The sequence below is a fragment of the Sturnira hondurensis genome, unplaced genomic scaffold (genome assembly GCF_014824575.4).
Source record: "Sturnira hondurensis isolate 20B ecotype Veracruz unplaced genomic scaffold, ASM1482457v3 Scaffold0010448, whole genome shotgun sequence".
Classification (NCBI taxonomy): domain Eukaryota; kingdom Metazoa; phylum Chordata; class Mammalia; order Chiroptera; family Phyllostomidae; genus Sturnira; species Sturnira hondurensis.
The window spans coordinates 1185167-1213050 of record NW_028083079.1 but is presented as its reverse complement, the minus strand read 5'-3'; the positions used below and the strand labels follow the sequence as shown (position 1 = coordinate 1213050).

The window sequence follows — 27884 nt, the reverse complement described above, 5'->3', positions numbered from 1 at the left end:
GAGCAGGGGAAGAAGTCCTCACCTCACCATCACCTCCCCTCCCTCCGCAACCTCAACAGCCCCCAGAAAGCCAGAATGAACTTAGCCAGGGCCAAAATCCCCTGTGTTCACACATCACATCACCTTGTCAGGGGCACACCTGCCACACGTCACCCAAGTTCTGCAAAAACTGGGAGCCTATGTCTCACACCTCCTGTCGCCGACCACTTCTTCCAGATCCCAGGCCTCCCTCCTCCCGGGGACTGACCCATGCATGGGAGCCAGGGCCACATCCCTCTTGCCAGCTCACCCCTCCCATTGTCTCATCCCCAAGGAAACATTTTTTTAATTTCTTTTTTACTTTTCATCATGAAAGTTTCCAAACACAAAAGTAGAGCAAATGATGTCATTAACTTCCAGCTGCCCCCATCTGGTGTCAACAGCCACCACCTCATGACTACTCTTGCTTCCCACCCTGTCCCTCACCCAGACACTTTCCATCCCCGACCCCATCCATCTCAACGGTCTTACAGATGGGGTCATTGTATTGTATCACCTCATCCCCAAAATACTACTTTGAAACTGAAAGAACCCAAGTATTTTAAAAGATGTGTCCACACACAAGTCCTCCACTTGCCAAGTCACCTCTCAGTGCCAATCCCTAAAGAGGATCTGGGGACAAACAAGGCTGAGAAGACCCCCCCAGATCCAAGGACCTCTCAGTCTGTCTGCCGCACTTCAACTGCCAGCCATCTTACGATGCCATCAAGTTCACCTCCTGCGGTCAGTCAAGCTCCCCTTTCACTCTACACTGACTCAGGTGTGCTAGGCTCCATAAACACAAGGATCGGTGTGTGTCTGCTCTGTGCTGCAGCCCCAGTACCTAGAACCTGGCACATACTAGGCTCTCAGTAAATATCTGTGGGATGAACAGGAGACATGCACAAGGAGATTCTTCCCAGGTCCCAGCCACCAGCCCACACTGGTGCTCGCAAGGGGCAATGACAGGTGAGAAGGCAGATGCAACGCTGAGAAGACTTAGCAACCCCATGTGGGAAGCCCAGCCGGGACCAGGGGACCTGGGGCTTGTCTAACCCGGCTGCGTCCCAGACCCACTGTGGGACCTCGTACTAGTCAGCTGAGATCTCCCCACTGGCTTTGGGGTAAAGAAATCAATGGAGCCAGGCAGACAGTGCCTTTGGGATATGACCTGCCTCTCCTGGAGCCTTGCATGGGCCCTGCATGGGCCCCTCAGTGCTTGGCACAGAGGAGGCCACCACGTCTGTTTGGTGAGTCAAATGCTGAATGTGGAACAAGGCGTGGACAGTCTTTGAGCCTCTCCCCTCCAGGCCTGCCTCAGAGGTGCTAGACTGCTGATTACCACCCAGAGAAGAGTCTCTAGGAAGGAACGCTGGAGTAAAGAGGAAGAGAAGGACTGCCTACACCATCTCATTAGCAGACTCTGCAAGACATTGGGCAGACCAGGAAAACACCGGGCCCCCACTCCCCATCAGCCCAGCCCAGCCCTAAAGTGGGCCCTCGAGAGAGGTCACCCTGAGACACAGTACCTGAATCACGCTCTGGCAGCCTTCCACCGTGTCCGTCACCCCCAGCAGCACCCGGTGTCGCAGCAGGGCTTCATTGGCAGCCGTCAGCCTTAGGTCTGTGTTGGTGTTGGCCTGTAAGACAAACGTCAGCCCTGTGGCCAGATCGCCACACTGCCAGGGAGCTCTTAGGACCGGGAAAGAACCACACAACACCCCGCCGATAGATGCCATGGGACAACCCTCTTCTTCGAGACACACCCATCCCTCTATGAAGCGGGGCTGTGGACTTGCTGAGACAATAAATTCCACAGTGTCAGACAGCCCTGGGGTGAAGCCCGGCTCTGCTACTTTCAGGCTGTGTGGCCTGGACAGGCTATGTTCCTTCCCTCGGTCTTGATGTCTTCAATTATACAGTAGGGATAAAGAGTATCTCCGCCTCCTAGGAATGTGGGGAGATTTACGGAGTTTGTATGCATGGGAAGGACTCAAGCCAGTGCCTGGAACACAGTCAGCTGCCATAGGCATCTGTGGGAGGAGAGGGGATGGAGGGGAGATGGGGGGAGACAGGGTGGGTGAACATTTATTGTGTAAGAAAAGCACCTACTCTGTCTATAGGCACCTACTTTCCAAAGTACCTGGCGCAGTGCCTGGCCCCTCAGCGTAGGGGGTGCAGGGGTGCACTTTGCAACTCTGTCTCCTTCTTTTCCCACCCAAACCAATGTCATGGTAGATTCAGTTAACAAAGTAGATGCTAAGCAGTCGAGGGAGGAGAAAGGAGAAGAAGGGTGTCAGGGTCCAAAGTGCTGCTGTGGGAAAGAGACAGCCCTCTCCAAGGGCTTTCGGGTGCAAGTAGAAGCCAGTTCACTCAAGGACAATGGTTTTCTAAACATCAGGACCCCTGTGGAAAGCTTTTGAAAATGTAAGAAGACCCTTTTGATGGTCATAGGGATGGGAAAGGCAAACCTGGCACTTAGGGAGTAGAGGCAGGGATGCTAAACGTGCGCCTTTTAGTGAAGGCCATGTCCCATGAGACAATCCCACACACGGAATTGTCTCCCAGCCAACCTGGACTAAGATGTACACTGAGTGAGAATCCAGGTGAAAAATCTGCTTATAATTCTCCAACGGGCCAACCTAACTCCATCGAACATGTAAACCTAAAGTGCATTTGTTTCTAAACATGTTTAAAATACAGTAAATTTTCCAGGAATGCCACTGTTATGAAAATCAAGGGATGATTATATTTTGTTTTGCCTAAAACATTTGCAAGGGTTGTTCACCCTTTCAAAAGCGTACATCGCCAGACTTATGGCCAAGACGGAGGTGTAGATAGAGAGGCTTTGTATCCTCGCACAACCAAAAGAAGGACAACAACAAATTTAAAAACAAAAAAAAACAACCAGAACTGCCAGAAAATCAAACTGTATGGAAGTCTGACAACCAAGCAGTTAAAAAAAGAAACAATTATCCAGAATGGTGCACCAAGACATAGATATATGGCCCAAATGAAAGAACAGATCAAAACTTCAGAAGATGAACTAAGAGACATAGAGATAGCCAACTAACCTATCAGATGCCGACTTCAAAACACTGGTAATCAGCCCTGGCTGGTGTAGCTCAGTGGATTGAGCACGGGCCTGTGAAGCAAAGGGTCACCGGTTTGATTCCCAGTCAGGGCACATGCCTGGGTTGCAGGCCAGTTCCCAGCGGGGGACAAAGGAGAAGCAACCACACATTGATGTTTCTCTCCCACTCTTTCTCTTTCCCTTCTCCTCTCTCTAAAAATAAATAAATGAAATATTTTTTTAAAAAACACTGGTAATCAGGTAATCAGGATGCTCAGATAAATGAATGAGTACAAACGCAAAATAGAGGAAGAAGTGGAGACTTTGCAAAGTGAAATAAAGAAAAATATATAGGGAACCAACAGTGAAGGGAAGGAAACCGGGACTTAAATGAATGATTTGTAACAGAATGAAGAAACAAGAATTTTAAAAAATGAGGAGAGACCTAGGAACCTCCAAGACACCTTTAAACACTTCAACATGCAAATAATAGGGGTGCCAGAAGGAGAAGAGGAAGAGCAAGAAATGGAAAACTTACTTGAAAAAATAATGAAGGAAAACATCCCCCACCTGGCAAAGAAAATAGATTTCTAGGAAGCTCAGAGAGTCCCAAAGAAGGTAGACCCAAGGAAGTACACACCAAGACACATCATAATTAAACTGCCCAAGATTAAAGATAAGGAGAGAATATTAAAGCAGCAAGAGAAAAGGAGATAGTTACCTACAAAGAAGTTCCCGTAAGACTATCAGCTGATTTCTCTAAAGAAACCTTACAGGCAAGAAAGGGCTGGAAAGAAGTATTCAAAGTAATGAAAAGCAAGGATCTACATCCAAGATGACTCTATCCAGCAAAGCTACCATTTAGAATGGAAGGGCAGATAAAGTGCTTCCCAGGTAAGGTAAAGTTAAAGGAGTTCATCATCACCAAGCCCTTATTATATGAAATGTTAAAGGGACTCATCTAAGAAAAAGATAAAAACTATGAACAGTAAAATGACAACAAATTCACAACAATCATCAGCTGAACCTAAAAAACAAAAGCAAACTAACCAAACAACTAGAACCAGGAAGAAAATCACAGAAATGGAGATCACAAGGAGGGTTATCAGTGGGGAGGGGGAGGGATGAATGGGGGAGAAGGTACAGGGAATAAGAAGCATAATTGGTAGGTACAAAATAGGGGGAGGTTAAGAAGAGTATAGAAAATGGAGAAGCTAAAGAACTTACACGTATGACCCATGGGCATGAACTGAGGAGGGTGTGGGAATGCTGGTAGGAAGGGGGGGTGCGAGGCAGAGGAAAATAAAAGGGAAAAATGAGACAGCTGTAATAGCATAATCAACAAAATATATTTTAAAAAAAGAAGATGCCTACATCACCAAGAGTTCCAATCCTGACTATCTCTCTGCCTCCCATCTCCTCATCTCCAAGTTGCACATACTAACATTCCCTTAAAATAAGGGTTATAATAAGGATGAAATGAATTTACCCACATAGAATACTTTGAAGAAGAAACACTCAATATATGTCAGGCAATGATAACATTACAATGATGATACTGAATTGAAAACTCAATTGTCTTCCACTGTACCATACTGGCTGCAAACAAGTATCTTTAGGAACTTCCCACATGCCTCAGCATTGTGCTTTATTCTGGAGGGGACATAAGACAGGGGTGTGCCTGCCTTCACAGACCCTCCCATTTTGAGAAAGACTATTACACAAGGGGAAAACAAGGCACTGTATGCAAAGCGCTAAGACTCTGAAGGATGCTACCTGAGGCACGTAGGACAACAGCAGTAAGAATGACAATGGTCAGGAAGGGGAACATGCATGGTCCTGACTGATAAGGGGTCCAAGGAGGAAGAAGTCCTTGAGCTGAGGCAAGACCTGAGGAGGCTGCATGACCATGGACTGGTTACCTGACCTCTCTGAGCTTTTTTCTTCACTGGCCAACAATAATCATAAAACACTTTGGGAGCGTTTACCTTATACCAGGTACAATGATAAGCAACTGCATGTATTAAGTCATTTAATTCTCCAAACAACACACAGGGTGGACACTACAATTATTATCCCATTTTATAGATGAGGAAACTAAGGCCCTGGGAGGTACAGTAATAACTTACCCCAGGTTGCAGAGCTAGCAAATGGCACAGGTATCCTGCCTCCTTGTCACCCTGTTGTTGGGCATGGATAACATATTCCAAAATCAGAGCACATAGCAGGCGCTCATTAAATGGTAGTCTTTGCTAGGAAGGAAAGGACCTTGAAGGGGTTCCCTGAATGAGCAAACAGCGATGACAGGAGTGCCACTGCCTACCAGGGGCCTCCAAGCTGCACCTGCTGGGTATAGACAGAAAGTCCTGTTCATCTCTGTGCCCTGTGCCCGGTACGTTACCTAGCACTCTCAGGGGCTTCACAGATACCGACTGAACAAGGACGGAAGAGGGGAAAGGAGGCGGCCACAGTGAGCATTCCCTGAACAGCACTGATTACATCTGCATCCTTGACGCACCTGCCAGGGGTACATATTTCGCTTGCTCCTGCTGAAGCAGAAAATACTTTGCTTTTTCCCCCTGTCCCAAGAGAAGTTTCTTGCTGCAGGAACAGCTAGTTCAATTTTTTTTTTTTTTGTAGGCCAAGTGCAAGGCCATGAAATCTTCAACAAAATCCAAGGCAGCATTATTTTGTCAGCTTTGTTGCAAAAGCCAAACAAACATCTTTCCAGAATGAGCACTAAATGGAACTTATATCCTGAATTCCGGCCACATTTGCCAACACCCCACCCTCTACTCCTGGATTACACAAGAGCAGAGTGTTTGCTAAAGATCTCAAAGTCCAGCTCTGTGTCAAGTGCCGGGGAGCTTTCTAAGCACTGGAAAGAGGTGTGGCAGGCAGAATAATGCACCCTCCACTCAAGATTCAAAGTCCTACTCCCCAAGACCTGTGAACAGGGTACATTACATGGCAAAGGGGAATAAAGGCTATAAATGGAATGAACATTGTTAATTACGTGGCCTTAACATAGGGAGCTTGCCCCAGATTATCCAGGCAGACCAGTGTAATCGCAAGGGAAGAGGGAGGCAGGAAGACACAGAGTCAAAGATGTGAGAGGGACTCAACCTGCCACTGGGGGTTTGAAGATGGAGGAAGGAAACAGGAGCCAAGGAATGCAGGTGGCCTCCAGGAAAAGGCAAGGAAACAGAGTCTCCCCTAGAGGCTCCAGGGGGCATGCAGCAGGCTGTAAGGTGACTAGTTTGTGTTGTTTTAAGTTCATGTTTATGGCAATCTGCTACAGCACCCAGGAAACACCAAGAGAGCTGGGTATTGAGAACACAGCTTGCAATCTAGGTGCCCTGGCCCTTGAATTCCAGCTCTGCCATTTATTACCAGCATGGCCTTGGACTACAACTTGAGTCTCATGGGGCCTCGGGTTCCTCATCTGTAAAATGAGCATGAAAGACTACCCAGGGATTTAATGGAGGGGTTTATTGAGTTAATGTACATAAAGCATTTAACAGACAATCAACCACACATGAAGCGCTCAATAAGTAACAAAAGACCGATGTTAAAGGAGCAGAACACAATTAGTGAACCACACGTAAGCCAGGAGGTATCAATCTCCTTTGTGAATGAGATCGGGAATCAGAGGGCTCTGACCCCTGCTCTGCCACTCACAGTGGGATCAGGCCGAGCAACCTGCTCTGACCACCCACTCACTGCTTCAGAAGGCGCTGCAGGAGTTAAATGAGACAGGACTGTCAACAGAGCCCAGAGCCTCAGGCCCAGGCACCTTGCACTGTGAACCCACCTCCCTCGACCCTCAGCCCCAGGCACCCGCACTCAGTAACCCCTCCTCGCTCAGAGCTCTCCTGGGCATCCCGGCGTGGAGGTGTGTGGAAAGACTCAGTAATCACTAAGTGCCGTACACATACTGGCTTTTAGTGCCCTCCTCCCACTTCCCGGGCACTCTCACACACAGCTTGCTTCCAGAAAAACAGCCCACAGGGATTAGACAGGATTCAGTCACACATGTGATTTCATTTCTTTCAGTCACTGGGCACATGGGCCAGTGTGAACTCCAAGGTTGGAGCAATCTGTTGAAGCCGGTGAAAGAGAAAAACTCTCATTGGGGATCCTCCTGCCCACAGAGCCCTTCTGCAGGGGGCGTGGCTGGGGTCTCGGGACACCTCACCTTCCTCTGGTGTCTCTCGAAGATGAGCATGAGAGTCAAGGTCAGGCTCATCGCGGCCAAGGTCACGAGCAGCACGCCCACCCAGTGGTTCCCCGGGGCAAACAGCTGGCTGGTGGAGTAGATGTTGGCCCACACCACCACGTAGAAAACCTGTGAAAAGCCGGGCCAAGAGCAAGGTCAGGGACACCAGTCCTCGGGCAAAGCAGCTCCAGTCAAGGGGACACCCTTGGACACCAGTGACACCTCCTCAGACTCACAGAGCTCACAGAGCCTGTGAGAATGAGCCCTTGTTCCTGGATCATACGTGAGGGTAGAGAAGCAGGGTTAGAAGCATTACTCCAAATCCCTGCTTGCCCTGGTTTTTAAATAAAACAGCAAAGGGCAGAAGGCTTTGGAGGTAGAGAAATTTGAGTCAGAAACCCACACTGATCCTTCAATAGCTGTGTGGCCTAGACAAGTTATAAAGACTCTCTGAGCCTCAGTTTCCCTCATCTGCAGAATGCGGATGACGCCTACTTCACAGGGCTAATATAAGCATTTAGTAAGATAACATGTTCACAACCCAGCACTCACTAGAAAATTAACAAAAGCTGGCTGCCACCCTTCCTGAGAAGCGGGACATAGGGGTTAGGAGTGCTACGACCATTTAGAGAAGCGGCAAGTCACGGTGGTTAAGAGTAGTTAAACCAGACTGCCTGGGTTCAAATACTGGCTCCACCATATGTATGTATGCACATGTGTGTACGTAGGATTATATATGTAAGGGTGTGTGTTTGCCCATGTATGTATATATGTGTGCACACACATACATGATTGGAGCTAAAATGGACCCATCTGTTGAACAAACAGGGAAACCAAGCCCCAGAGAGGAGAAAAGTCTTGACCCAGGCCAGACACTGAGTCCAGAGCCTCAGTGATGGGTCTGCAGATCCCCAATCCCAGGCTCAGCCCTCAGGAATCCCTGTCTCCCATCCTTTACGCGGGGACCTGGCTACAACTCTCTGCCATAAATTCCGTCTTATATGAAATGCGGGTGCATGTGTGCTGCCCTCTTCCAGGCAGCGGGGCCACCAGCCCCCTGGCCCCTCACCCACACCAACAGGCTGCAGCACAGCACCCTGAATTCAGCAGTGCCACGGGGGCTGCAGCGGGGCAGCGTGGGCCCACCTCCCTCCTCACCACAGCAAAGGCCAGCCGCATGGGCCTGGAGTTGTAGATGATGTATCTTCTCACTTGGGGCTCCAAGAGGGCGCTCTCAGCCAAGCTCCTGTACTGGTCAGTCGGGACCTGCTTAACCACCCAAGAGAAAGGGATCAATCAGCTGCAGAGAACCCCTTCCCACCTCCTTCCTGCCAGCAAGCACGTCATTTCCCATTCACATGACGATCACATGGAAGGAGGATCCGGCTCTCTGTGGGCTGGACCAGAAGGCTGAATGAGGAGCTCAGAGAGCTGACGGCAATCACAGGGTGCAGCTCCCAGCTCGGGGAAGGCCAGGCATCACAGGGGAGGGGGGACAGCTTAAGAGGACATCCCACAGAGGGATCCCCGCAGCCCAAAATTCAGTCCCTCACAGCAGACCCAGCAGAGCCTTAATGGTGAAGGCACAGACCCAGGAGTCAGCCAGCCCTGGGTGCAAACCTTGGCCCTGCCACTCATGTGCTGTGTGACCTGGAGAAAATAACTCCTCTTCTCTGAGCCTCTGACTCCTCCTCTGTAAAACAAGGATACTAAGAGTACCCACCTTATAGAGGATAATGCATGTGCAGTACTTATACATGCATTATATAGTGACTACATGTACACACATATTATCTGGACATCTCTGGGGGCCCTGGAGCTGCTCTCCACAGTCGGTTACGTCTTACTTGGACAGAGGTGTATCTAAGGATATGGGTACACTGGCGCAGTGCTGGGTCCATAGTGAGCACTCAATGCACAAGGGCCGCCACCAACACTGCACTCTCAGGTACGTACTCACACCATCCACTATTGAAAACTTGCATCTTCCTGCCCACACAAAAATGCCACAGTGTGAAAAGGCCTGTGAGAGTGAGCTGCTTGAGAAATCAGAATTTAACCATGAAAGGAAGATTAACAGCGGAACAGCATGTAAATGGTTCGTGGGCTAACAAAACCCCGTCTAGAGATAACTGTTTAAAAACAAATGTTCTTCTAAACAAAGACTGAAAGGAAACGCGAGACGATAAACCAGCTGTTGTGCTGATGCGGGCTTGGGGCGATCAACTCGGAAAGTTTCCCCTCAATGGTGATAGAATGTTGCGTTGAACAACAACGCAATTCAGCTCACAGAAGTGGACTCTCAAGCCTGCGGGGGAACACGCGCTGTGCATCTTCCCCACGCCCAGTTCACCCTCCCTGGGGAGAACAGGGGGGAGAGATCCGCGGCTGTGGGCCCTTAGTGACAACAGCAATACAATCTACTGAACATTCGCTACGTGACAGGGACAGTGCAAGTGTTCCTCCGTCATTACTTCACTTAATCTTCACAAATACCTTAGGTAACTGTATTAATATCGCCCTTATCATTATCAGCCAACGAATCCATATGCTCTTCCCTCTCCTGAAACGCCCTTCCTCCTGCCAACCCAGCAAACTCCCGTTTTTCCTCAAGATCCCAGACCAAGTGTCCGCTCCTCAGTGGAGCTTCCATAACCGCTGCACGCACCCCGGGCAGGTTGACCACGTTCTCGGTGAAGGTCTTCCATGCCTTACACGGTCCTCCACTGCAGCATTTCTGTCACACTGTCTGACCCACCCCGCGTAGGTCCATCTCCCCCACTGGGCTTGGGGAGCCGTGCGAGCACAGGCACTGGGGCCGATTCACCTCTGCGGTGTTTAGTGCCCGGCTGAGTGCCTGGCGCAGAATGAGGAAGGTTCTAACACATCTTCCTTCTCTCTCACGCCACAGCAAGCATGTAGCAGTCAATGAATGTGTTGTGAATAACTGGGTGGAAGGCAAGATGGATAGGCAGATGGGAGGGCGGAAGGACAATGGCCAGGACTTAATAAAATCAGCACTCACCTGGATGCCCCAGGTCTGCAGCTGCTCCTCGGCGGCGCCCAGATCGAAGGAGATAGGTGTGCAGGTATTATCGATCCGGAGAACTGTAAGGACCTGGCCATTGCGGAGCTCTGAAAGCAGACAGAAGCTTCACCTGGCTGAGCAGTAACTACTACTTTGATGAGCCCAGAGCCTGATGGCATCACCTCCTCATGGCAGGGAGGCATTGGTGGCTGATCCCTACAGAAGAACTGGAGTTGACAGGAAAGCCCCCCGGAGGCAGAACTGAGACCGGAGTGTGGAAGCTATTAGGATGCAATGCCAGACCACATAAGGAAGAATTCCCCCAAAAGAGAGCTGTCCACACACAGATGGGAGGTAGTGAGCTCCCCATCACAAGGGATATTTAAACAGACAATTAACTACATTAAGGAGATTATGTAGCAGACATTCATTCAAGCCCTGCTCAGCCAAGTAACTCTTGCATTCCCAGTGGACACAAAAGTGTAAATAAGATAACCGACCGTGATAGGCAGAACCATGGACCCCCCGCTAAAGATACTGTGCCCCACCCCCAGAACCTGTGCCTGTGTTATCGTACAGGGCAAAAGAGAATTAAAGTTGCAGACGGACTTAATGTTGCTCATCAGCTGGCTGTAGACAAGCAGATGACCCTGGATCATCTGGGTGGGCCCAACATAACTACAGGGACTCTTAAAAGTGAAAGAGGGGACAAAAGAGTGAGGAGGGATGTGGCTATGGTAGAAAGGCACAGAGACGAATCACTGCTGGCTCTGACAAGGGAGGAAGGGTTCATGAGCCAAGGAGTGTAGGCAGCCTTTAGAAGCTAGAAAAGGAAAGAAAACAGATTGTCCCCCAAGCCTCCTGAAGGAATGCAGCCCTGCCAACACGGTGAGGACTTCCACTCCGTGAGGTCAGAGGCGGGCTTCTCACCCACAGAACGGTGAGCAGGTAAGCGTGTGTGTGCAAGCTGCTACAGCTAGTGGTCATTTGTTGCAGCAACTATGGAAAACTCATACACTGACTGATTGGTAACCCCTCCCAGTGTGTCCGCAACTCACTCAAGATTTTAAAAGCATAAACTTCGAGCTCAAAAAACACACCCCACCAGTGCAGGCTGCTCACAAAAGCCATCAAAACTCTTGCCCTGCAGGCCTGTGATGAGGTGGGACTGAGGCTGAGGCCAGCTGGACTGAAAGTTTGGGGCTGGAACTACCTCTGGCGCAGGGAGGAAGGGTGGCGGTGTGACGATGGACCTCCCTTCAGATCTCAGTAGAGGGGCTGGACAAAAACATAAGCCAGCCGTCTGGCATTCAATCTGTAACTCTGCCTCTCGCTAGCAGGGTAGTCTTGGAGAAGCAACTAAATCCCGGACCATCAGAGGTTGGTCCCTCTAAGTCCCCTGCAGGAGACTTTTCAAACAATGAAAATAAAGTGCTCCACCCAAAATGGGTGCTAAGTAACTGGTCACTCTTCTTGTCAAAACTTAAAAGCAAGCACATCAGAACAAATTCACAGCACAGCAACGCTGATTCCATTGTACAGCTGACCAACTCTTGAACAACGTGGGGTGGGGAGTACTGACCTCTCCCCGACCCTCCTCACACAGTTGAAAACCCAAGTGCAGCTTCAGAATCCCTCAGAACTTACACTGCCCTTTGGTATCCACGGGAGACTGGTTCCTGGACCCCTCCCAGATAACGAGATCCGCAGATGCTCAAGCCCCGAATATAAAAGGCACAGACCAGGGCCCACAGTCAGCCCTCCACATCTGCAGTCTCCCAACCACCGAATGAAAATGTCTGGGTATTCACTGAGAAAAATTGGCATGTTAAGTGGGTTCACACAGTTCAAAAGCGTGTTATTCAAGGGTCAACTGTATTTGTTTCTACCCTCCCACGGAAGAAGGGGTTTAAGATGGCTTCATAAAAACAAAATTTGAAAAGATAAAATTAGATTGATAACCATTATCACAGAAAAGGAAACAGAACCCCCAAAGCATGAACAAAGGAACTTGACCAATGTCACCACGGGAGATGAAAGCAAGAAAGGGGAGAAGCACCCTGACCCATGTGGGGCTCAGTGGGTTGGGTGTCATCCCATAAGTGAAAGATTGTCGGTTCGATTCCCAGTCAGGGCACCTGCCCAGATTGTGGGCTCAGTCCCCAACTGGGGCACATATGAGAGGCTCCTGATCAGTGTTTCTCTCTCACATCGATGTTTCTCTTCCTCTCTTTCTCTCCTTTTCCCTCTCTCTAAAAATAAATGAATGAGTGAATAAACAATTTTTTAAATAAACAGAGGAAGAGGTGTACACAAAGCGCAGGCACTCACACTGGATGGGGCCCGACTCGCTCTCTGAACTCACAGCATCCAATGGGAAGCCCACGTAGGTTTGGACTCCACAAGTGGAGGGTGTGACCCCCGCCCCAGCCAGCTCTCTGCACGCTGAGCAAAGGGTTTGCCTGAGCAATGCAAAGACTTCACAATTCCTTTGTTTGCCTCTGGAACCATCCGTTCCTGGGTTCTTGGCAATAACCTCTTTCATCTGTTCCTTGAAGCGAGATCAGCGAGTTCCTCCACTTGGATGTACTTGTTTTTACACCTAGATGAGGGGGAACGATTTGAAAAGCTTCCTCTGTGTGTGCAGGGGAGCGATCTCCGACTAAGGACTAAGAACTGGCTTGCCAACAATCAGTAGATGATGTGTTCCAACTTCTGAAGGAAAATTATTTCATTCTGTTTCATTCTATTGCTTGTGTATGTGTGTGTGTAAACTGCTTTCCCAATGACAGTAGCAAAAAAAAAAAAAGAACCCTTGTTTTCAGGTAGCCAAGTCTCAAATCACGTAAGTAACCAGCCACGTTTCTGTTAAGCATCTGCTATGGCCCAACGGTAGCAGTGGCTCAGGTCCCACCCCCACCCCCGCTCTGGCTCCCACTCCCACACCTGCATCTGTCACTCCAGCGTCAACGACAGCATCTTCTGAGCCTGCACCTGCTAGTGCAGCAGAATAGAACCCTGCAGAGAAGCCGGCAGAAACACCAGGGGTTGCTAGCCCGACCTAACTGACAGCACCATACATCAGGTGATTCTTGTCGGTCTTTTTTTTTTCTTGTCGGTCTTTTTGAGGATGCAACCAGTGCGCTTGTAGCAGGTCAGTCTTAGGAGAATAACTGAGATCTTGTCACGGGGCTATGAACCGGAGCGAGTAATTGCAGCCCTGAGAGCCCGTTTCAACAACCCTTGACAGAGGAGTTGGGTATCTTTTAATGGAATTTCCGGAGACAGAGAACATCAGGCTGTGGTTGGCCCCATCCAGCCGTGAGTGCCAGGGCTCCTCAGCCTTCAGTGGCTGCATCACGGCTACCATAACAGCAACAACTACAGGAACGGGTTCTGGCAGACACCCCCTGAATTCTTACGGAATCAGCCTCAGTTCCAACAGATGAGGCAAATTATTCAACAGAACCTTCCCTGCTTGCAGCATTGCTACAGCAGATAGGTCGAGAAAGTCACTGCAGCCCCGGCTGGTGTGGCTCAGTGGCTGGAGCACCAGCCTGTGAACTGAAAGGTTGCTGTTCAAGTCCCAGTCAGGGCACATGCCTGGGTTGCGGGTCAGGGCTCCAGGTGGGGACAGGTGAGAGGCAGCCAATGGATGTCTCTCTCACACATTGATGTTTCTCTCCTTCTCTTTCTCCCTCCCTTCCTCTCTAAAAATAAATAAGTAAAATCTTTAAAAAGAAAAAAGAAAGTTACTGCAGCAAATGAGCCCACACCAGGAGCACTGTATTCAGTTGTTGAGTGAACCAGTTCAGAAGCTGGTGGTCCAGGAGGGATGGAGGTGGCAGTGGGGGAGCTGCAGAAGCTGGAGACAGTTGTACGAACTACATTCGACACCCCAGGAAAAAGCAGCTACAGAAAGGCGTGTTTGTGTCTTTGAATCCAAATCACGTGTCTTGCCCTGGCCTGGCTGGTATGGTTCGGTTAGTTGAGCATCGTCCTGTAAGTAAAAGGTTGCGGCTTGGATCCCTGGTCCCGGTGCTCATCCCTGGTCCAGGTGTGTCCAGGGAAGCAACCGGTCGATGTTTCTCTCTCTTGCACTGTCTCTCTCTCTCTCCCCCTCTATCTCGACAAGCAATGAAAAACAATGTCCCCAGGTGAGGGTAAAAAATAAACTAAAGTGTGTGCCTTGTAGAAGCATACAGTTGGATCGTGACCTCTCTACCTTTACCTCAGCTAGCCCAGCTTTGACCTGGACAAGCCCTGGGTAAAGGCACTAGGATTTCCTGAAGAACCTGTGATACAAGAATATTTTTTCTTGAGAGAATGGGAACTTGGCTGCCAATTTTCTTACAGAGCAAAACTATGATAAAGACTGAAAGGGGCTTTTTTTTTAACCTTATGCTTCACACTGAGGCAGGATAGTAAGAAGCTGGGAAAATTCCTGGGCAAGTGCAATGGGGGAACTGAGACAGAAAAATTAAACAGGGTCAAAGAGTTTGAGCAACGTACAGCTGGCTGGTCAATCGCAGGAAGTTACCTCCCCTGACCAAGGGCACCTGAGAGCGAATGGTTCATACCTCTCCTCCCTGACCAGAGAATACAAAGCTTAAATCTCCCTGTTCTGGGAAATAGAGAATGGAGACCCAACTAATGTCATTTGTGCCAGCTAAAACCAAGGACAAAGTCAGGGGAACAAATAACAAAAACCCCATTAAAAGCCAGGCAAACTCAAGATAAAAGTAAAACAGTTTAGCAGACTGAAGACTTATTCCCTCAACTCCCCTATGTACGCATTTTAATACATCAGCATATTAAAAATGGACTTGGAAAGCTGATACACATCCTGCTGAAACCCTCCCCTAAGATTTTCACCCAGAAAAAAAGGAGTTCTCAGGACAGACTCAGCGCAGGTGGCGCCCACGCCCCTTCTCAAGCATGAACTCTTCCTCCTAAACTCTAAGAGTGTTGAGGAGACTTGCAGCCAGGGGAGCAGCGGGGGGCGGGCAGCTCCACCTGGGCTTACCCCTCGACCCTGTCTCCAGGGTCCCCTTTTCTCCGACTTCCTGGTGAGCAGACAGCAGCCCAGCCTTGCTCACTCCTTTCCTATAACTTTTCTAGGGAGCCAAAGCACAGCACCGCCTAGGCTCTCTCCTGTTTTCTCTTCCACCCCAAGTCTTTCCTTTGTTTCACTGTCCCCAGCCTTAACAAACGAACTCTCAAAATCACCCGGACTTGTGTTGTGAAATCTTTCCTACCGGAAGTCAAGACCCCCACACACTTCAGGTCGGCCCAAGGCACACCTGCTGCAGGCCAGTGCCTGTCGGGTAACACCAGGGCATCGCACTCACTTTGCTCACTGGACTGCCTGGGATGCCTTGGGCTAATGGCACCTGGCATAAGGTGGGAGACTGCTGGGGGTGGGGAGGGAGGGGTCCAGGACACAGGGCAGCAATAAACACAGTGCGTGTCTGCTCCAGTTAGCAGGTGCTGCAGGTCCACATGGCGTGTACAGTGCACAACCAAACCCCGGCTTTTGCAGGTCTTTATTCCTTGTATTAAACAACAGGTAACTTCCCAGGTTTCACTCTTTTTATTGTACTACACCCAGAAATTTGGTGCAATGCCCTGCTTACTATTTGTTTGGCCCTAATTAATATTTCTTTGACGGAACACTGGTTTCAGAAAGAATCTCTGCCACCTAGAATCTACAGTCTGTGTTTCATGGCAACACTGGATAATGGCTTCACGAAACTGAAAAAAAATTCTGGAACACCTATAAACAGAAATGCCAAATTATTGGTGGTTACTGTTGCTGCTTCAAATAAGTATAAAATGAATGTCAAGAAAGCCCATTCTTTCGTGTTAAATACATGGGGTGGGCAGGAAAGAAGGGCATTTTTCTTAAAACGAGAATAATTACCACTATTTTCACATCTCTTGATCATTGAATGCGAGACCCTTCTAACGTGATTTGAGAAGCTCTGCAAGTATGGGCAGAGTTATTTTCCTGTTTACATCTTTTTTTGGCTTTGTATTGGTAGGTGTCTAATTACTGTTTACTTCCTTGTCACATTGCAGCAAAAGTTTGTTTGTTTAAAAAGATTTTTATTTATTTATCTTTAGAGGGGAAGGGAAGGAGAAAGGGAGAGAAATATCAATGTACAGTTGCCTCTCGTGCACCCCCTGCCAGGAACTGCATCCTCTGCCGGGAACTGGCCTGCAACCCAGGCATGTGCCCTGACTGGGAATTGAACCGTGATCCTCTGGTTCGCAGGCCCGTGCTCAACCCACTGAGCTACACCAGCCAGGGCACAGTAAAAGTTTTAAAACCACCATTGCACATCCACTTTTGATGTGTCCCTTTGTGAAATTAGCGCTTTGGGGCCAATGGAACGACACAGCCTTCACACTCCCTCTTGCCCCACCCCTCCCCTCAGCAGAAACGTGTTTGTGCCCAAGTTGTGTGAGTTCAAGCTGCTGCCTTTTTCAGACACACAAACTGCCGGATTCAGTTCAAGATGAATGCAAATGTTCCAAACCTGGACTTCTGACCTTTGCAGATGTCTTTTCCTTTTTAGATAAGAATGGACGACTATTAAAATCATTAGGATTCTATTGCTTTCAAAAAGAGAAGGGGGACAGAACTATATTCCAGCATCTTTTATTGCACTGGAAAGACTGATGAAATCTTTTAGAAGGGTTGGGAGATAGTAGTTTTCTGGCTAGAAAACTACTTTGGAAAATATACAACCAAGATAGTAACTCATGGCATATTTTAAAAAATCTTAAAAATAAATAAGTAAGATCTCTTTGGATGCCAGGTTGTCAATGGCTAGAAGAGGCCAGATGGGAGGAGATCGGACAGGAAAGTACAGCAGGAATCGAAGCAGAGGGTGATGGTGGCTTGATCCAAGGAGGTGGTGGCAGGGAAAAGGCAGAAATGACAGACACTGGCCTGGAAACAAATCCCAAAATGCCCACCCTCATCCAGAGGCACTTCTCTGTCCCCACGCCCCTCCCTCCATACTCTGTGTGTCCAGCTCAGGATCCTGGGAGAAGTAGCAGGGAAAGGAATTCAGGGTCATGACCTTACCTTGCCCCCAGCCAGGAGGGTTTCCCACGGGCAGAGCACTCCAGCCAGGGGAGGAGGTGGGCAAGGGGCCAGCTGCCCTGCCGGGGTCCATCTGCGGTTCACAGGCCATAGCAGAGAACCAGCTACTTCCCCTTCTCAGGGCCGTGGTTCATTCTGAAACAGCCAGCTCAGCTTCACTTGCCTTCAGAAAACAGCGAAGAAATAACTTCAGGCCTGGGAGAGCCAACTGGAGTCTTTCCAACTGAGTTTGGTCTTTCTGGTCATGCAGAGGAACCTTCTCAGGGACAGGAACTAAAACCCTCCCAGACCCTGACTGAGAACCTCCCTTCTGGTCTTGGGTCTTCTCCAGCTCAGACATATCCAGGGACCCACAAGGAACCCAGGAGCTGAAGGGGCCCCACTCCTAGGCGTGTGGGATTTCCACTCCCTGACTAAGGGCAGACAGCTGCATTCGTCATGGGGAGACTTGTTCATACAAGGGATCTCAAGCGGCTCCCCTGAAGACATCGCAAAATACAAACAACAAAGAAAATAAGGATGGCAGGAAAGATTTTTTTTAAGTAATAACCATGAAGAGTAAAAATACCCAGATATTCCGGCAATCAGAGTCCCTAGCTGAGATGGTAGAGGTTTGTGTTGAAGAACGAGGACTCCAGAGTCAGACTAACGAGTCTAAGCATCAATTCTACAGCCTACAGGTTATGTAAACTTGGGCAACTGGTTTAACCTCACGGAGCTTCAGCTTCCCTCTATTGAAATAATGGGACCTTGCCCACAGGGTTACTGCAAAGAATCAATGGGATAATACACATAAATCAGGGGTCCTCCAACCCCTGGGCCATGGACCAGTCCTGGTCTGCAGCCTGTTAGGAACCTGGCGGCAAGCAAAGCTGGCCAGAGCTCTGCCCCCCATCACCCCAACATTAAGCCCCAACTCCTGCCCCCGCAACATCCCACCCATCTCCCACAGTCCATGGTGCCAAAAAGGTTGGGAACCACTGATACAAAGGACAAAAAACAGCACGTGGAACAAAGGCCACATGCCACAAATACTATCTCTGGTTGTTGCTGACATCCTGATCCTAGAAGTTGATTTTGAGCTTTCAGGAGGTCAAAAAAAAAAAAAAAGGAAATACTGCCAGTTAAATAGTCCCTGCTATCCATAAGGAGGCGGAGGAAAACGAGAGTGAGGGGAGCAATGCAGCCTCTTGGTACTTGGCTCTGAGAGACCTTGGGTGTGTTTCCAGAGCCTCAGGAGCCAGGTCAGTGACAGCCCATCGGGCATGACCCCTATCCACTCAGCCAACGAAAGCAGAAATGCCCTTAGTGGGGACCTTCTTGATGCCAAAGTGGAGTCTCTTGTGCCATGCGCTCTGGGTGGAACCTGCACACCTTCTCTGGCATGCCTCCGCCTGGGGGCTGAGACTCACCCCACCTCCCCGAGGAAAATCACGCCTAAGTCCCTGGGATGGCACGAGTCCTGTTAAAAATATATGTACATAGTTCACCAGAATCATCTTTTGCTGCCGTACTTCCCGATACTGGTGAAGACAGGAAGTGTCCGGTCAGCACGCATCCGCTTGATCCCAAGCAGGCCCAAGGGCTGACCACGACTCCTCAGGCCCCCTAAAAAGAAGGTGACTCCCACACCCTCACCACCTTCCATTTCTTCCAGTTCTTTTGTACTGGGACCCAGTACAAAATGAAAATGTGAGGCTCCTTGTTCAAAAATCATGAGGAAGTTCAAGATGGTGACAGCAGAGCCTTAAACCAAGTGGGGGGACCTAACTAAATGGGGGGCGCTCTGTGACTGAGCAGACCCCATGCACTCGAGCTGGCCCTGGCTTTAAGCTCTGGAAGACCACACGGGAATCCCCCACCACCAACCAAGTATATACAGAAATGAGACTTTCACTAACAGGCATCACACAGACCTGCATCAGCGTCTGAGGTGACAAGGCAGCAAAATGACAGGGAAAGAGTGAGGACTTTGGTGCCAAAGAGCCTGGACAAGGTCCCCACTCAGCCACTCCTGTGCTCTGTGACATTCACTGTCAAGGTACTTAACTCCTGAGCCTTGCTGTCCTCATCTGTAAAATGGGTTCAGGGAGGCCCAACTGGCATAACTGCTGTGAGGAGTAACAAAAGGAAATATAAGTGCAACACCCAGTACCCTGCTCACCAATCAAGCCCCTTTCCTTACAGGTTTTTCTCATTTCACAGGAGAGAAAGTTGAGGACCAAAGATGTAAAGAGACCTGCTCAAGGTAGGGTGGCCAGACACTGTGGAGCCAGCAGGTGAGCCCAGGCCATCTGGCTCCCAAGTCCAAGTCCATAACTCTCATGCCCCTGAGCCTGCGGACCCAGGTCTGGGTATCTCTTAGCCAATTCCCTACGCCGCTTAAAAAAAAAAAAAAAAAGGAGTTAAGTCCAGGGAGACTGCATCTCCCAGGTGTGATCCAGCACCAAATTCTAGACCCCACCTGACACACTGCACCCTGGGAGGGCAGGGACCACCATCCCCTTACCTAGCCCAAGGCCTGGCCCACAGCAGGTACTCCCAAACAGTTATGCCTTTGCCAGTCAGTCGTATCACCAGTACTTCCTTCCTCTTATCTCGTACCCCCAATAGGTATGAAAGCAACAACCACCCAAGTATGTCTGCCCTGCACTTGGCAAACACTGAAGCTCCTTCCTGCCCCGTCTGATCACTTCCCAGGCCCATCAGAAAAATACAGCCCTTGGATCCATCTTCCGCTAAAGGCTGGCTATTCAACGCACTGGCTAAAAATAACCTGCACAATCCTGCAGGTCCCAGTCCCGCAGGTCCCAGTCCCGCAGGTCCCAGCTGTGTGACCTGGATGGAGAAAGTCACTTCACTTCTCTCTGCCCCTTCTTTACATGGAAACGGAGATAGTGACCGTAGCTCAGTTGTTGAGAGGCTTCGAGAGTCCATCCGCGTAAACCACTCAAAGCAGGGCTGGGCAAACAGAAATCACTGAAGGAATAGAGCTGTTGCCATTTTTACTCCGGAGCCATCCCCTAAGAAACTTACAGTGCCGGGCGCCGTGCTTTCTCCACTATAAAACAAAAAAAATAAAATAAAATCTAAAGTCCCTTTTCACACCTCCCTGCTGGGGATCACCATCTGATGGGAAAGATAAACTCAAAGAAAGGGAAGCAAGAAACAAGACAATGAGCAAACAAGGCAGTCAGGGGGAGTGGACAGCACCTTGGTGCAGAGGACAGGCTTGGAAAAGGTGGAGATGAGAGAAGGACTGCCAAGGAGGGGACAGGTACAGCCCAGAGGCCAGGATGGACCTGTCAGGACAGCCTCTGCACTGTCCACCTTGCAGCCCACTGTCCACCGGGAGGCTACAGAGGGCAGGAGGGATGTTGGCAAGACGGGCCAGGGGCAGACTAACCCATTACCTATCAGTGTGTCCTGGGCCCAGGACCTGGTCCAGGAATGCACCAGTCCTATGGGGAGCGTGGGAGGAGGAGACAAATTATCAAGGCGCAGGCAGAGCCAGAGGGAATGAGCACAGCCCCGGGGGCTCCAGCAACCCACTTGGTCATCTACTCCCCAACTTCTCCAAGTTTCCTTAGTTGTCTTTGCTGACTCCACATTTAACCAGAACTTCCAGTTATCCATCTTTTTTAGCTAGGTGGCAAGTCCCTGCAAAGGCAGATGTCCTTAAAGTCCTGCTGAACAAAGGTCTCCATTTCTTCAAACACTGAGTGTCCAGCCTCCCCAGGAACCAGATGACTCACTGAGATTTGGGGTAGAGAGGTTGGAGGGCAGCGGGGGAAGTAGGGGGTTGGGAGAGAGAGACAGATCCCAGATTTCACTAAGTCAGGTTTGGTTTTTGTTACACTGGAAAGTCCCAACGAGAGGCCCTACAGGCCAGCCTGTCACATAAGTTTTGGGGTGAAAAGGCCTTGAGAAACAACGGGTCCAAGCTCTCCAATTCACAGATGAGAAAATTAAGACCCAGAAATGAAAGTGCACTATCCAAGGTCAAGGAGCCAATCTCGGTCGGGACCAGAACGCAAATCGCTTCACTGAGATCAAGATGACCCACTTCGCCTAGCCTTGGCCTTGGGCGGCTATGTATTGCCACAATTACTGCCCTCAAGTCCCACCCCGGGTCTGTAGTCTCAGGGTTCCCCTCACCCCAAATATCAGCCCTCATTTCACTTGCTCCCAGGAGCCGCCAGAGAGCACCTCCCACGCACTAGACGCGAAGGGGCCCAAATGCGTCCAGACGAAGCAGGACGCACCCCTGGCGCTGACTCCGGGCCAGGAAGGAGCACCCAGGCGGTCTCGGTCTCGGGCTCGGTCTGGCAGCACCGGCCCGCGGTGCTCAAATCTGGGCTCAGGGCGCAGACACGAGAGCGCGCCCACGCACACTCACCCGCCCCCGTCGCCGCCCTCGTCGCCGCCCTCGTCGCCATCGCCTCAGGACGCGGGAGGTCGGGGGCGCCACCGCCCCTCCGCGCCACCACCTCGGATGCTGCCGCCTCTAGCCCCGCTGCACGAGCCCCGCCCGTCGGCCGTGCGCGCGCCGCTGTCGCGGGTCCCGCCCCAGGACTGTCCCCGCGCGGTCACCCTACCGGTAGGAGTCGCCTGCCGGGCTTGCCTCGGGGCCAACAGAGAAGCCTTCTCCCTGCGCGGTGAAACCAAGCTGGGAGAGGCCTTTCATCAGCCGGGCTCTCTCCCGGGAGCCAGGAAGCGCCTCCGCGCTGGCGGACCACGTGCACCGCTTCAGGGACTAGCGGGGTTGGGGGCGGGGCGAGAGGGGTCCCTGCGGGACAAGTTCCGGCCCTTCTCCGAGCCCCGGTCTGCCCACGTCAGACCAGCGGCACACCTCTGAAGTCCAGCCCACTCCTAACACAGTCACGGGACCCTGTGGATGAGGCAATACTGCGAATCAGAAATTTCTTAGAAACTTGTGTTTTATAGAAAAATAAGTGCGCTGTATTGTTAAGATCATTGGTTTGGGGACCAGGCCACCTGGGCTCTAAGCCAGGTCTCCACTTTTTAGATCACCTTCAGTAAACTATTTAACGTCTCTCTGCCTTAGTTTTCTGTACAAAACAAAACAAAGATTATACTTCTTCATGGGATAGTATAAAGCTTTAATGAGAGATCATCTGTGTGTCGACAGCTGCCAGACAGTGATAGCCAGCTGCTCCCTACATTGACTGCCACCCCCAAAGCCACCACCTGGAATTTCAGAGAGGTCTGCATGGAAAGTGCCCCCTCCCCAGGGAAGACACCAACCATGTGTATTTTTCCATAGAGCACATATGGACAGACACACGCCTGTGTGTTCATACAAAAGGGAGCCTATTCTGTTCTGCTGGGCACCCAACTTTTTCATTCAACAAAGTTCTTCGGTATTCATCTCGTGCCGGAACACCCCACTCGGCCTCCCTTTCTTTTGTAAGGGGTGCCTAGGCCTCCGTGTATTGTAGGAAGGCTCTCTGTTGCCTTTGCCCCTCCCCCAGTGGACACGGAGGGCCTTGCCGGGATGGTCATAGCCGCAGTGCTGCGAACGCGCCGTAGCCTGCATTTCCACAGCGGAGTCAGGATGGGGGTGCATTTTAGTTTCAGCAGGTACTGCCTAATTGCTGGGGCCTCCAGACCACAGGAGTTAGTGGGCGGCATGCTCCGCCAGAGGCACAGGCAGAGTGCTTGGGCGTCAGCAAGCAGGGACAGGAGCTAAGCCGCAGATGCTGCCCAGGTGCCCTTATTGACCAGGCAAGTGAAGCTTGATACTGAGTGCCTACTAAGTGCCAGGCATTGTACGGGGCAGCACTGAGCAAGACCCAGCAGGTCCCTGTTTAGTTTGCCCGTTTTCCCAAAACACAATTTGGGAAGGGGGTGGGGGGAAGCAAGAAACTCTTGAGATGTCAAAGCTTTACTAACTGCTGAGAGGGTATTGAAAGGGACCCACTGATACCTGTGGCCCCCTGACCATCCGTCTAATCCCTGCCTCTCCTCCATGAAGCCTGATACGCTCCTGTTCTTTCTGCCAGGCTAACTTCACGCTGCATTCTCACCAACGTCCCAGCATGGGCTTACATGTCAGCGTGTCAGTCTGCTGGGCTAGGCAGGCACAGAAGATGTGGGCCTTTGGAACAGGCTGACCAGGCTCCACCACTTACTGGCACAGGAATTTGCACAGGTTGGTTCACTTCTCTGAGCTTCAATGTCTTCATTTATAAGAGAGGGAAAAGAATAGCTGCTACACTGAGAGACTGTGAGAATTAAATGAGATGGCAATGGGCTTAGCAGAAAGTGCTCAGCAAAAGTGAGCTGCTCTTCCGGGCAGTCAGACATCGTGTCTTTTGCTCTGAACTATAAACATGGCGGGGCCTGGCACTGTAGCATGAGGGAGTGTGGGCTCCACGTGGATGCACAGAGGTAAATAGAATCCAGGAAAAGCTAGTACCTAGTAAAGTCCTCTGGAGAGCAGACTTCAGTAAAGCTATTTCCATGGATTCACAAGGCTGTATGTGGTGGGCCCAAGCCCCTACCACCCCCAGTCTACCCTGTACTAATCTTTACCCATTGTCCCCCAACACCTAAAAGCCTTAAGCTCCAAGACCACAGAATACCTCTCAGTTCTTCCCCCACCCCATGCTCTTTCACTTCCAGTTCTCAATGGCTGCCATCCCTCGCCATCTAAGAGAACCCCAAACTCCATCCCCACCTCATCACCTTGCATTCTTAGGTCTCAGCTGGAAGGACACTTCCGGAAGAGTCCTGTTCTCATTGTTACCCTTGCTTAACCTGTGGCCACACTCAGCACATAGTATGGTCATTGTTCAATGTCCCATTTCCCAAAAACAGAATGAACCTGTGGGCATAGGCCTGTTTCTGCCCATGCTCTCAGCTGTCGCCTACACCCTGCTCTCAGTATTTGTTACATGCATTGGAATTAGTGAATAAATAGCTACAAATGAAATCATCAGGGGCTCAACTATAGATAAATTCAAGTAGTCGTGCATCCCATATACGAGGGTGGTCCCAGAAGATTATAACGAAGACGAGGTGTGTAATGAGCTATATCGTCTAGGTGTTTAAGTGCTCACACAACAAAGTCATCTAATGACACATTTCTCAGAATGTAGCTCTGTCACTAAGCAACGCATGACTGTAATCCAAAGCCCGGGCCAAAGCCACCCTTACTCAGCAGTTGCACCATCTGTCCTGTTGTGTTTATAAGGGTTACAGACCCATGTTGGAGGGCCACCTCCCATCTAACTGGCAACCTGGATGAACTAAGAAGAAATGAAATTCTCCCCAGCCTGGCTGAAACTTCAAGTGTGGCTGCTGATGGGGCAGGGGAGAGCCTCTGGATGAGTAAGGGAAAAGCAAAGATCAAAAATGAGCTCTTCTGTTTTGGAACTGGTCTGCCAGTGATGGATTCACCGACTTTCTCACTTGTACAAGCACGTTGCTTGAAATGTCACCATGGGCAAACCAACTGAAGTGAATCCCACAGTGATTCAGGCTGGGAAGTCAGACAGAACTATCTTTAAAAATTTTCCTAAAGCATCCCCCACAGAATGCTCCAGGGCTAACAGCTGCATTAAATTGATTCCAAGTCACATCACGCAATGAGTGCCCCACTATAAGACACACACGTGAGGACTGGGAACTAAGCACACAGCTGTCCTTGTTACGAATGTGCAGGGAGTAAGGTGGGTTACGTGCTCTTTGTCAGGACACTGGGTCAAAACCAGAAGAAATACCCTGGATTCCCATCAGGGAGGCCCAAACCCCTCTGAAATGCCAAGGATCTATTTCCACACTATGCGCAGAAAGACAAGAGCCACAGACAGGTACAAAGGGAATAAAATGGGGCACAGTCTGAAGACGGAGCACTAACATCTGGTTGGGAGAGGAGGGAAGGGCAATTAAAAAGTAATTTTAAAAAGTAAAAGCCCTGGCTGGTGTAGCTCAGTGAATTGAGCACAGGCCTGCGAACCAGAGGATCGCGGTTCGATTCCCAGTCAGGGCACATGCCTGGGTTGCAGGCCGTTTCCCTGCAGGCCAACTCCCAGCAGGGGACGCACAAAAGGCAACCATACATTGACATTTCTCTCCCTCTCCCCTTCCCCTCTAAAGGTAAATAAATAAACAAAAAATCTTTAAAAAAAAGTAAAAAGTCTAACTAGAGAGCTAGACTCTCCAGTCTTTTTATCTTTAACCCCCCCTAAGACAATAGTGGACCACCCCATGATGCTTTCAGAACAAGTAGCCTAGCTTCTCTCCTACTCTTATCTTCAACTGCTGCCACCTGTTCCAGAATGCTGCAGGTTATCGTCTAATGGAAAAGGGGGAGAGGGGGCATTGCCTCCAAACTCACCAATCCCCATCAATCATCCGCCCAAACACTGTGAGCTATGGCTTGGAATTCACACCCGACCCAGGAGCTAGTCAGTGTCATTTAAAATACTTTAAATGCCAGAGAAAATAGATGTTGACATGATCTGGCAGCTTCCTCTCCCCATCCACTGGACAAATCTTTCAATAAGGAGTATGCCTCTCCTGCTTACTTGTAGGGGAAGGGATGGGGGTGGGGTGCAAGATTTGAACTGCCTGCCTGTGCAGAAGCTTTTTCCATAATTTCAGAGCCACTGAAATGATGTGAGATCAGCTGACAGAACACTCTTGAGATCTGCCAGATTGCACTAGAAAGAGAGAAAAAAATTTAAAAGGGTGAAAAATATGGGGCATGCAAGACTCATCAGAACAGGTCCTTCCCACCAAGCAGCTCTCCTCGACTTCTGGAACCATTACTCAGTGCCCGGGCCACCAAGGTCTGGGGGGCGGGGGGGGGGGGGGGGAGCATGGTGGTTTACTCTTGCAGCCCTCATGCGGATCTGATGGTGTGAATTCCAGCTCTGTCACTTCCATGCTCTGAGGCCTTGAACATTCTATAAGTCCCCTGGACCTCAGCCTTCCCGCCCGTGGAAGTGGGATCGCAGTGCAGGGCTCTTGGAGGTTCACATAAAATGCCTGCACGTGATAGGCCTTCCTCACTAGAAGCATGCAGAGATTCACCAGACAGCCTCTGACAAGTTGCTTCATCTTTCAGAACTTCCCCACCCAGAGCATGGAAGTGGTAAATCTTCAGGAAACTTGTGTAAGATACTATACACAGGGTCAGACTTATTTATGCTTGTTTCAAAAAACTTGAGGTCTAAGCAATGGCATGAAATGGAACAGTCAGTCTCGGTTTGTAATAGGCAACATCATGGGCACCTGGCTCTCCAGACGACAGGTTCACAGCACATGAAACTGCTGGAGCGACCAATCTAGCCGTTAGGGAGATGAAAGGTGCCGCTAAGTCTGACCACCAGTCCAAATCTTGGCTGTAACGTAGCGCATCTGGTTCTTTAACCCCTCTGACTCATACTCCGTAACATAGAGATGCTATGACGATTAGTTAATATAAATGCAAAAGTTCTTAGAACACCAGCTGGCGTGGAGAAAGCTACCATTGGCAAGGGCAGCCAGTAGTGCTCAGTTGGATCACGTGACCCGCGCCTGTCAATAGGCCGAGTTTCGTGTCACTCCGGGAGTGAAGCATGTAAGGGCTGGCACATTTCCTAAATTTTCCTTCTCCTGCTTCTGCAGTTGTGGAAACCCATGGGCCACGGTGGCAGAGCCACAAAGCGGAAGTAATCTGAATCACTGAGTCACCCAACGTGCAGCGAACATTGTAAGAGATAAATTATTGTTGTCCAGGTGCTGAGATTTCAGCGCCCATCCTATCCTGACCAGCAACAGTGATCACCGAAGACTTGGGAATTTGTCATCAAGGATGATCAGACTGAGAAAAGAACCAAATTTTAGAAAATCGGAAAACACTGGCTCAGCACCTGGAAGGTTCCAGGAATGACAGGTGGTCCTTTGACAACTGTTGTGGCTGTGGGACAGCGGTTCTCAACTGCGGGTGGTGTGGGGCTCCAGGACACACCCAATGGTATCTAGAGGCACTTTTGTTTGTCCAAACTGAAGGGGTACTTCCGGCACCTAGAGGGTGGAGGGCAGGGACCCTGCTGACCACCCCTGTAGGTTGAGTGTACAAAAAGGAACCTTCCCACCGCAGCCCAGGATCTCTCACTCCTGACGGTCACTGCTACCGGTTTATGTCCTCCAGATGTACTCTGTATACAAGTATAGGCAACTGTCTTCTTTTTCTGCTCAATGGTAACAAATCACACTATTCTTCATGTGTATCTTGGGATTCACTCCCTATCCGAACCAACATACCTGCCTGTCTTAGTGGCCAAAGAAACTGATAGATGCTAATTCCTCCTCAAGGGAGCTTTTGGAGTGTCTTAGTCTTGGTCCCATTCTCAGAGATTGATTCAGCTGGCCTGGGAGGGGCCCCGCGCACCCACCTTTTCCCCTGGGCACAGTCACT

General features: G+C 50.0%; 1 protein-coding gene and 1 pseudogene across 2 annotated transcripts in view; one reads left to right on the top strand and one right to left on the bottom strand.

Moving 5' to 3' along the window:
- Positions 1 to 22252, bottom strand: part of TMEM268 (transmembrane protein 268) — a 28011-nt gene extending 5759 nt beyond the window's left edge. The window contains exons 1-6 of one of the 2 annotated variants that reach the window (XM_037059135.1): positions 22051 to 22252; positions 17435 to 17615; positions 10336 to 10445; positions 8469 to 8576; positions 7290 to 7439; positions 1548 to 1658 (exon numbers count right to left, since the gene is read on the bottom strand). In XM_037059135.1, the coding sequence (XP_036915030.1) occupies positions 1548 to 1658; positions 7290 to 7439; positions 8469 to 8576; positions 10336 to 10445; positions 17435 to 17543 (588 nt within the window). In that variant the 5' untranslated portion in view covers positions 17544 to 17615; positions 22051 to 22252. Of the gene's footprint in view, positions 1 to 1547; positions 1659 to 7289; positions 7440 to 8468; positions 8577 to 10335; positions 10446 to 17434; positions 17616 to 21851; positions 21990 to 22050 lie in introns of those variants that run through there. The other variant, XM_037059134.1, reaches the window with a different exon arrangement.
- Positions 12675 to 13902, top strand: LOC118995911 (UV excision repair protein RAD23 homolog B-like; annotated as a pseudogene).
- Positions 22253 to 27884: the final 5632 nt, after the last annotated feature.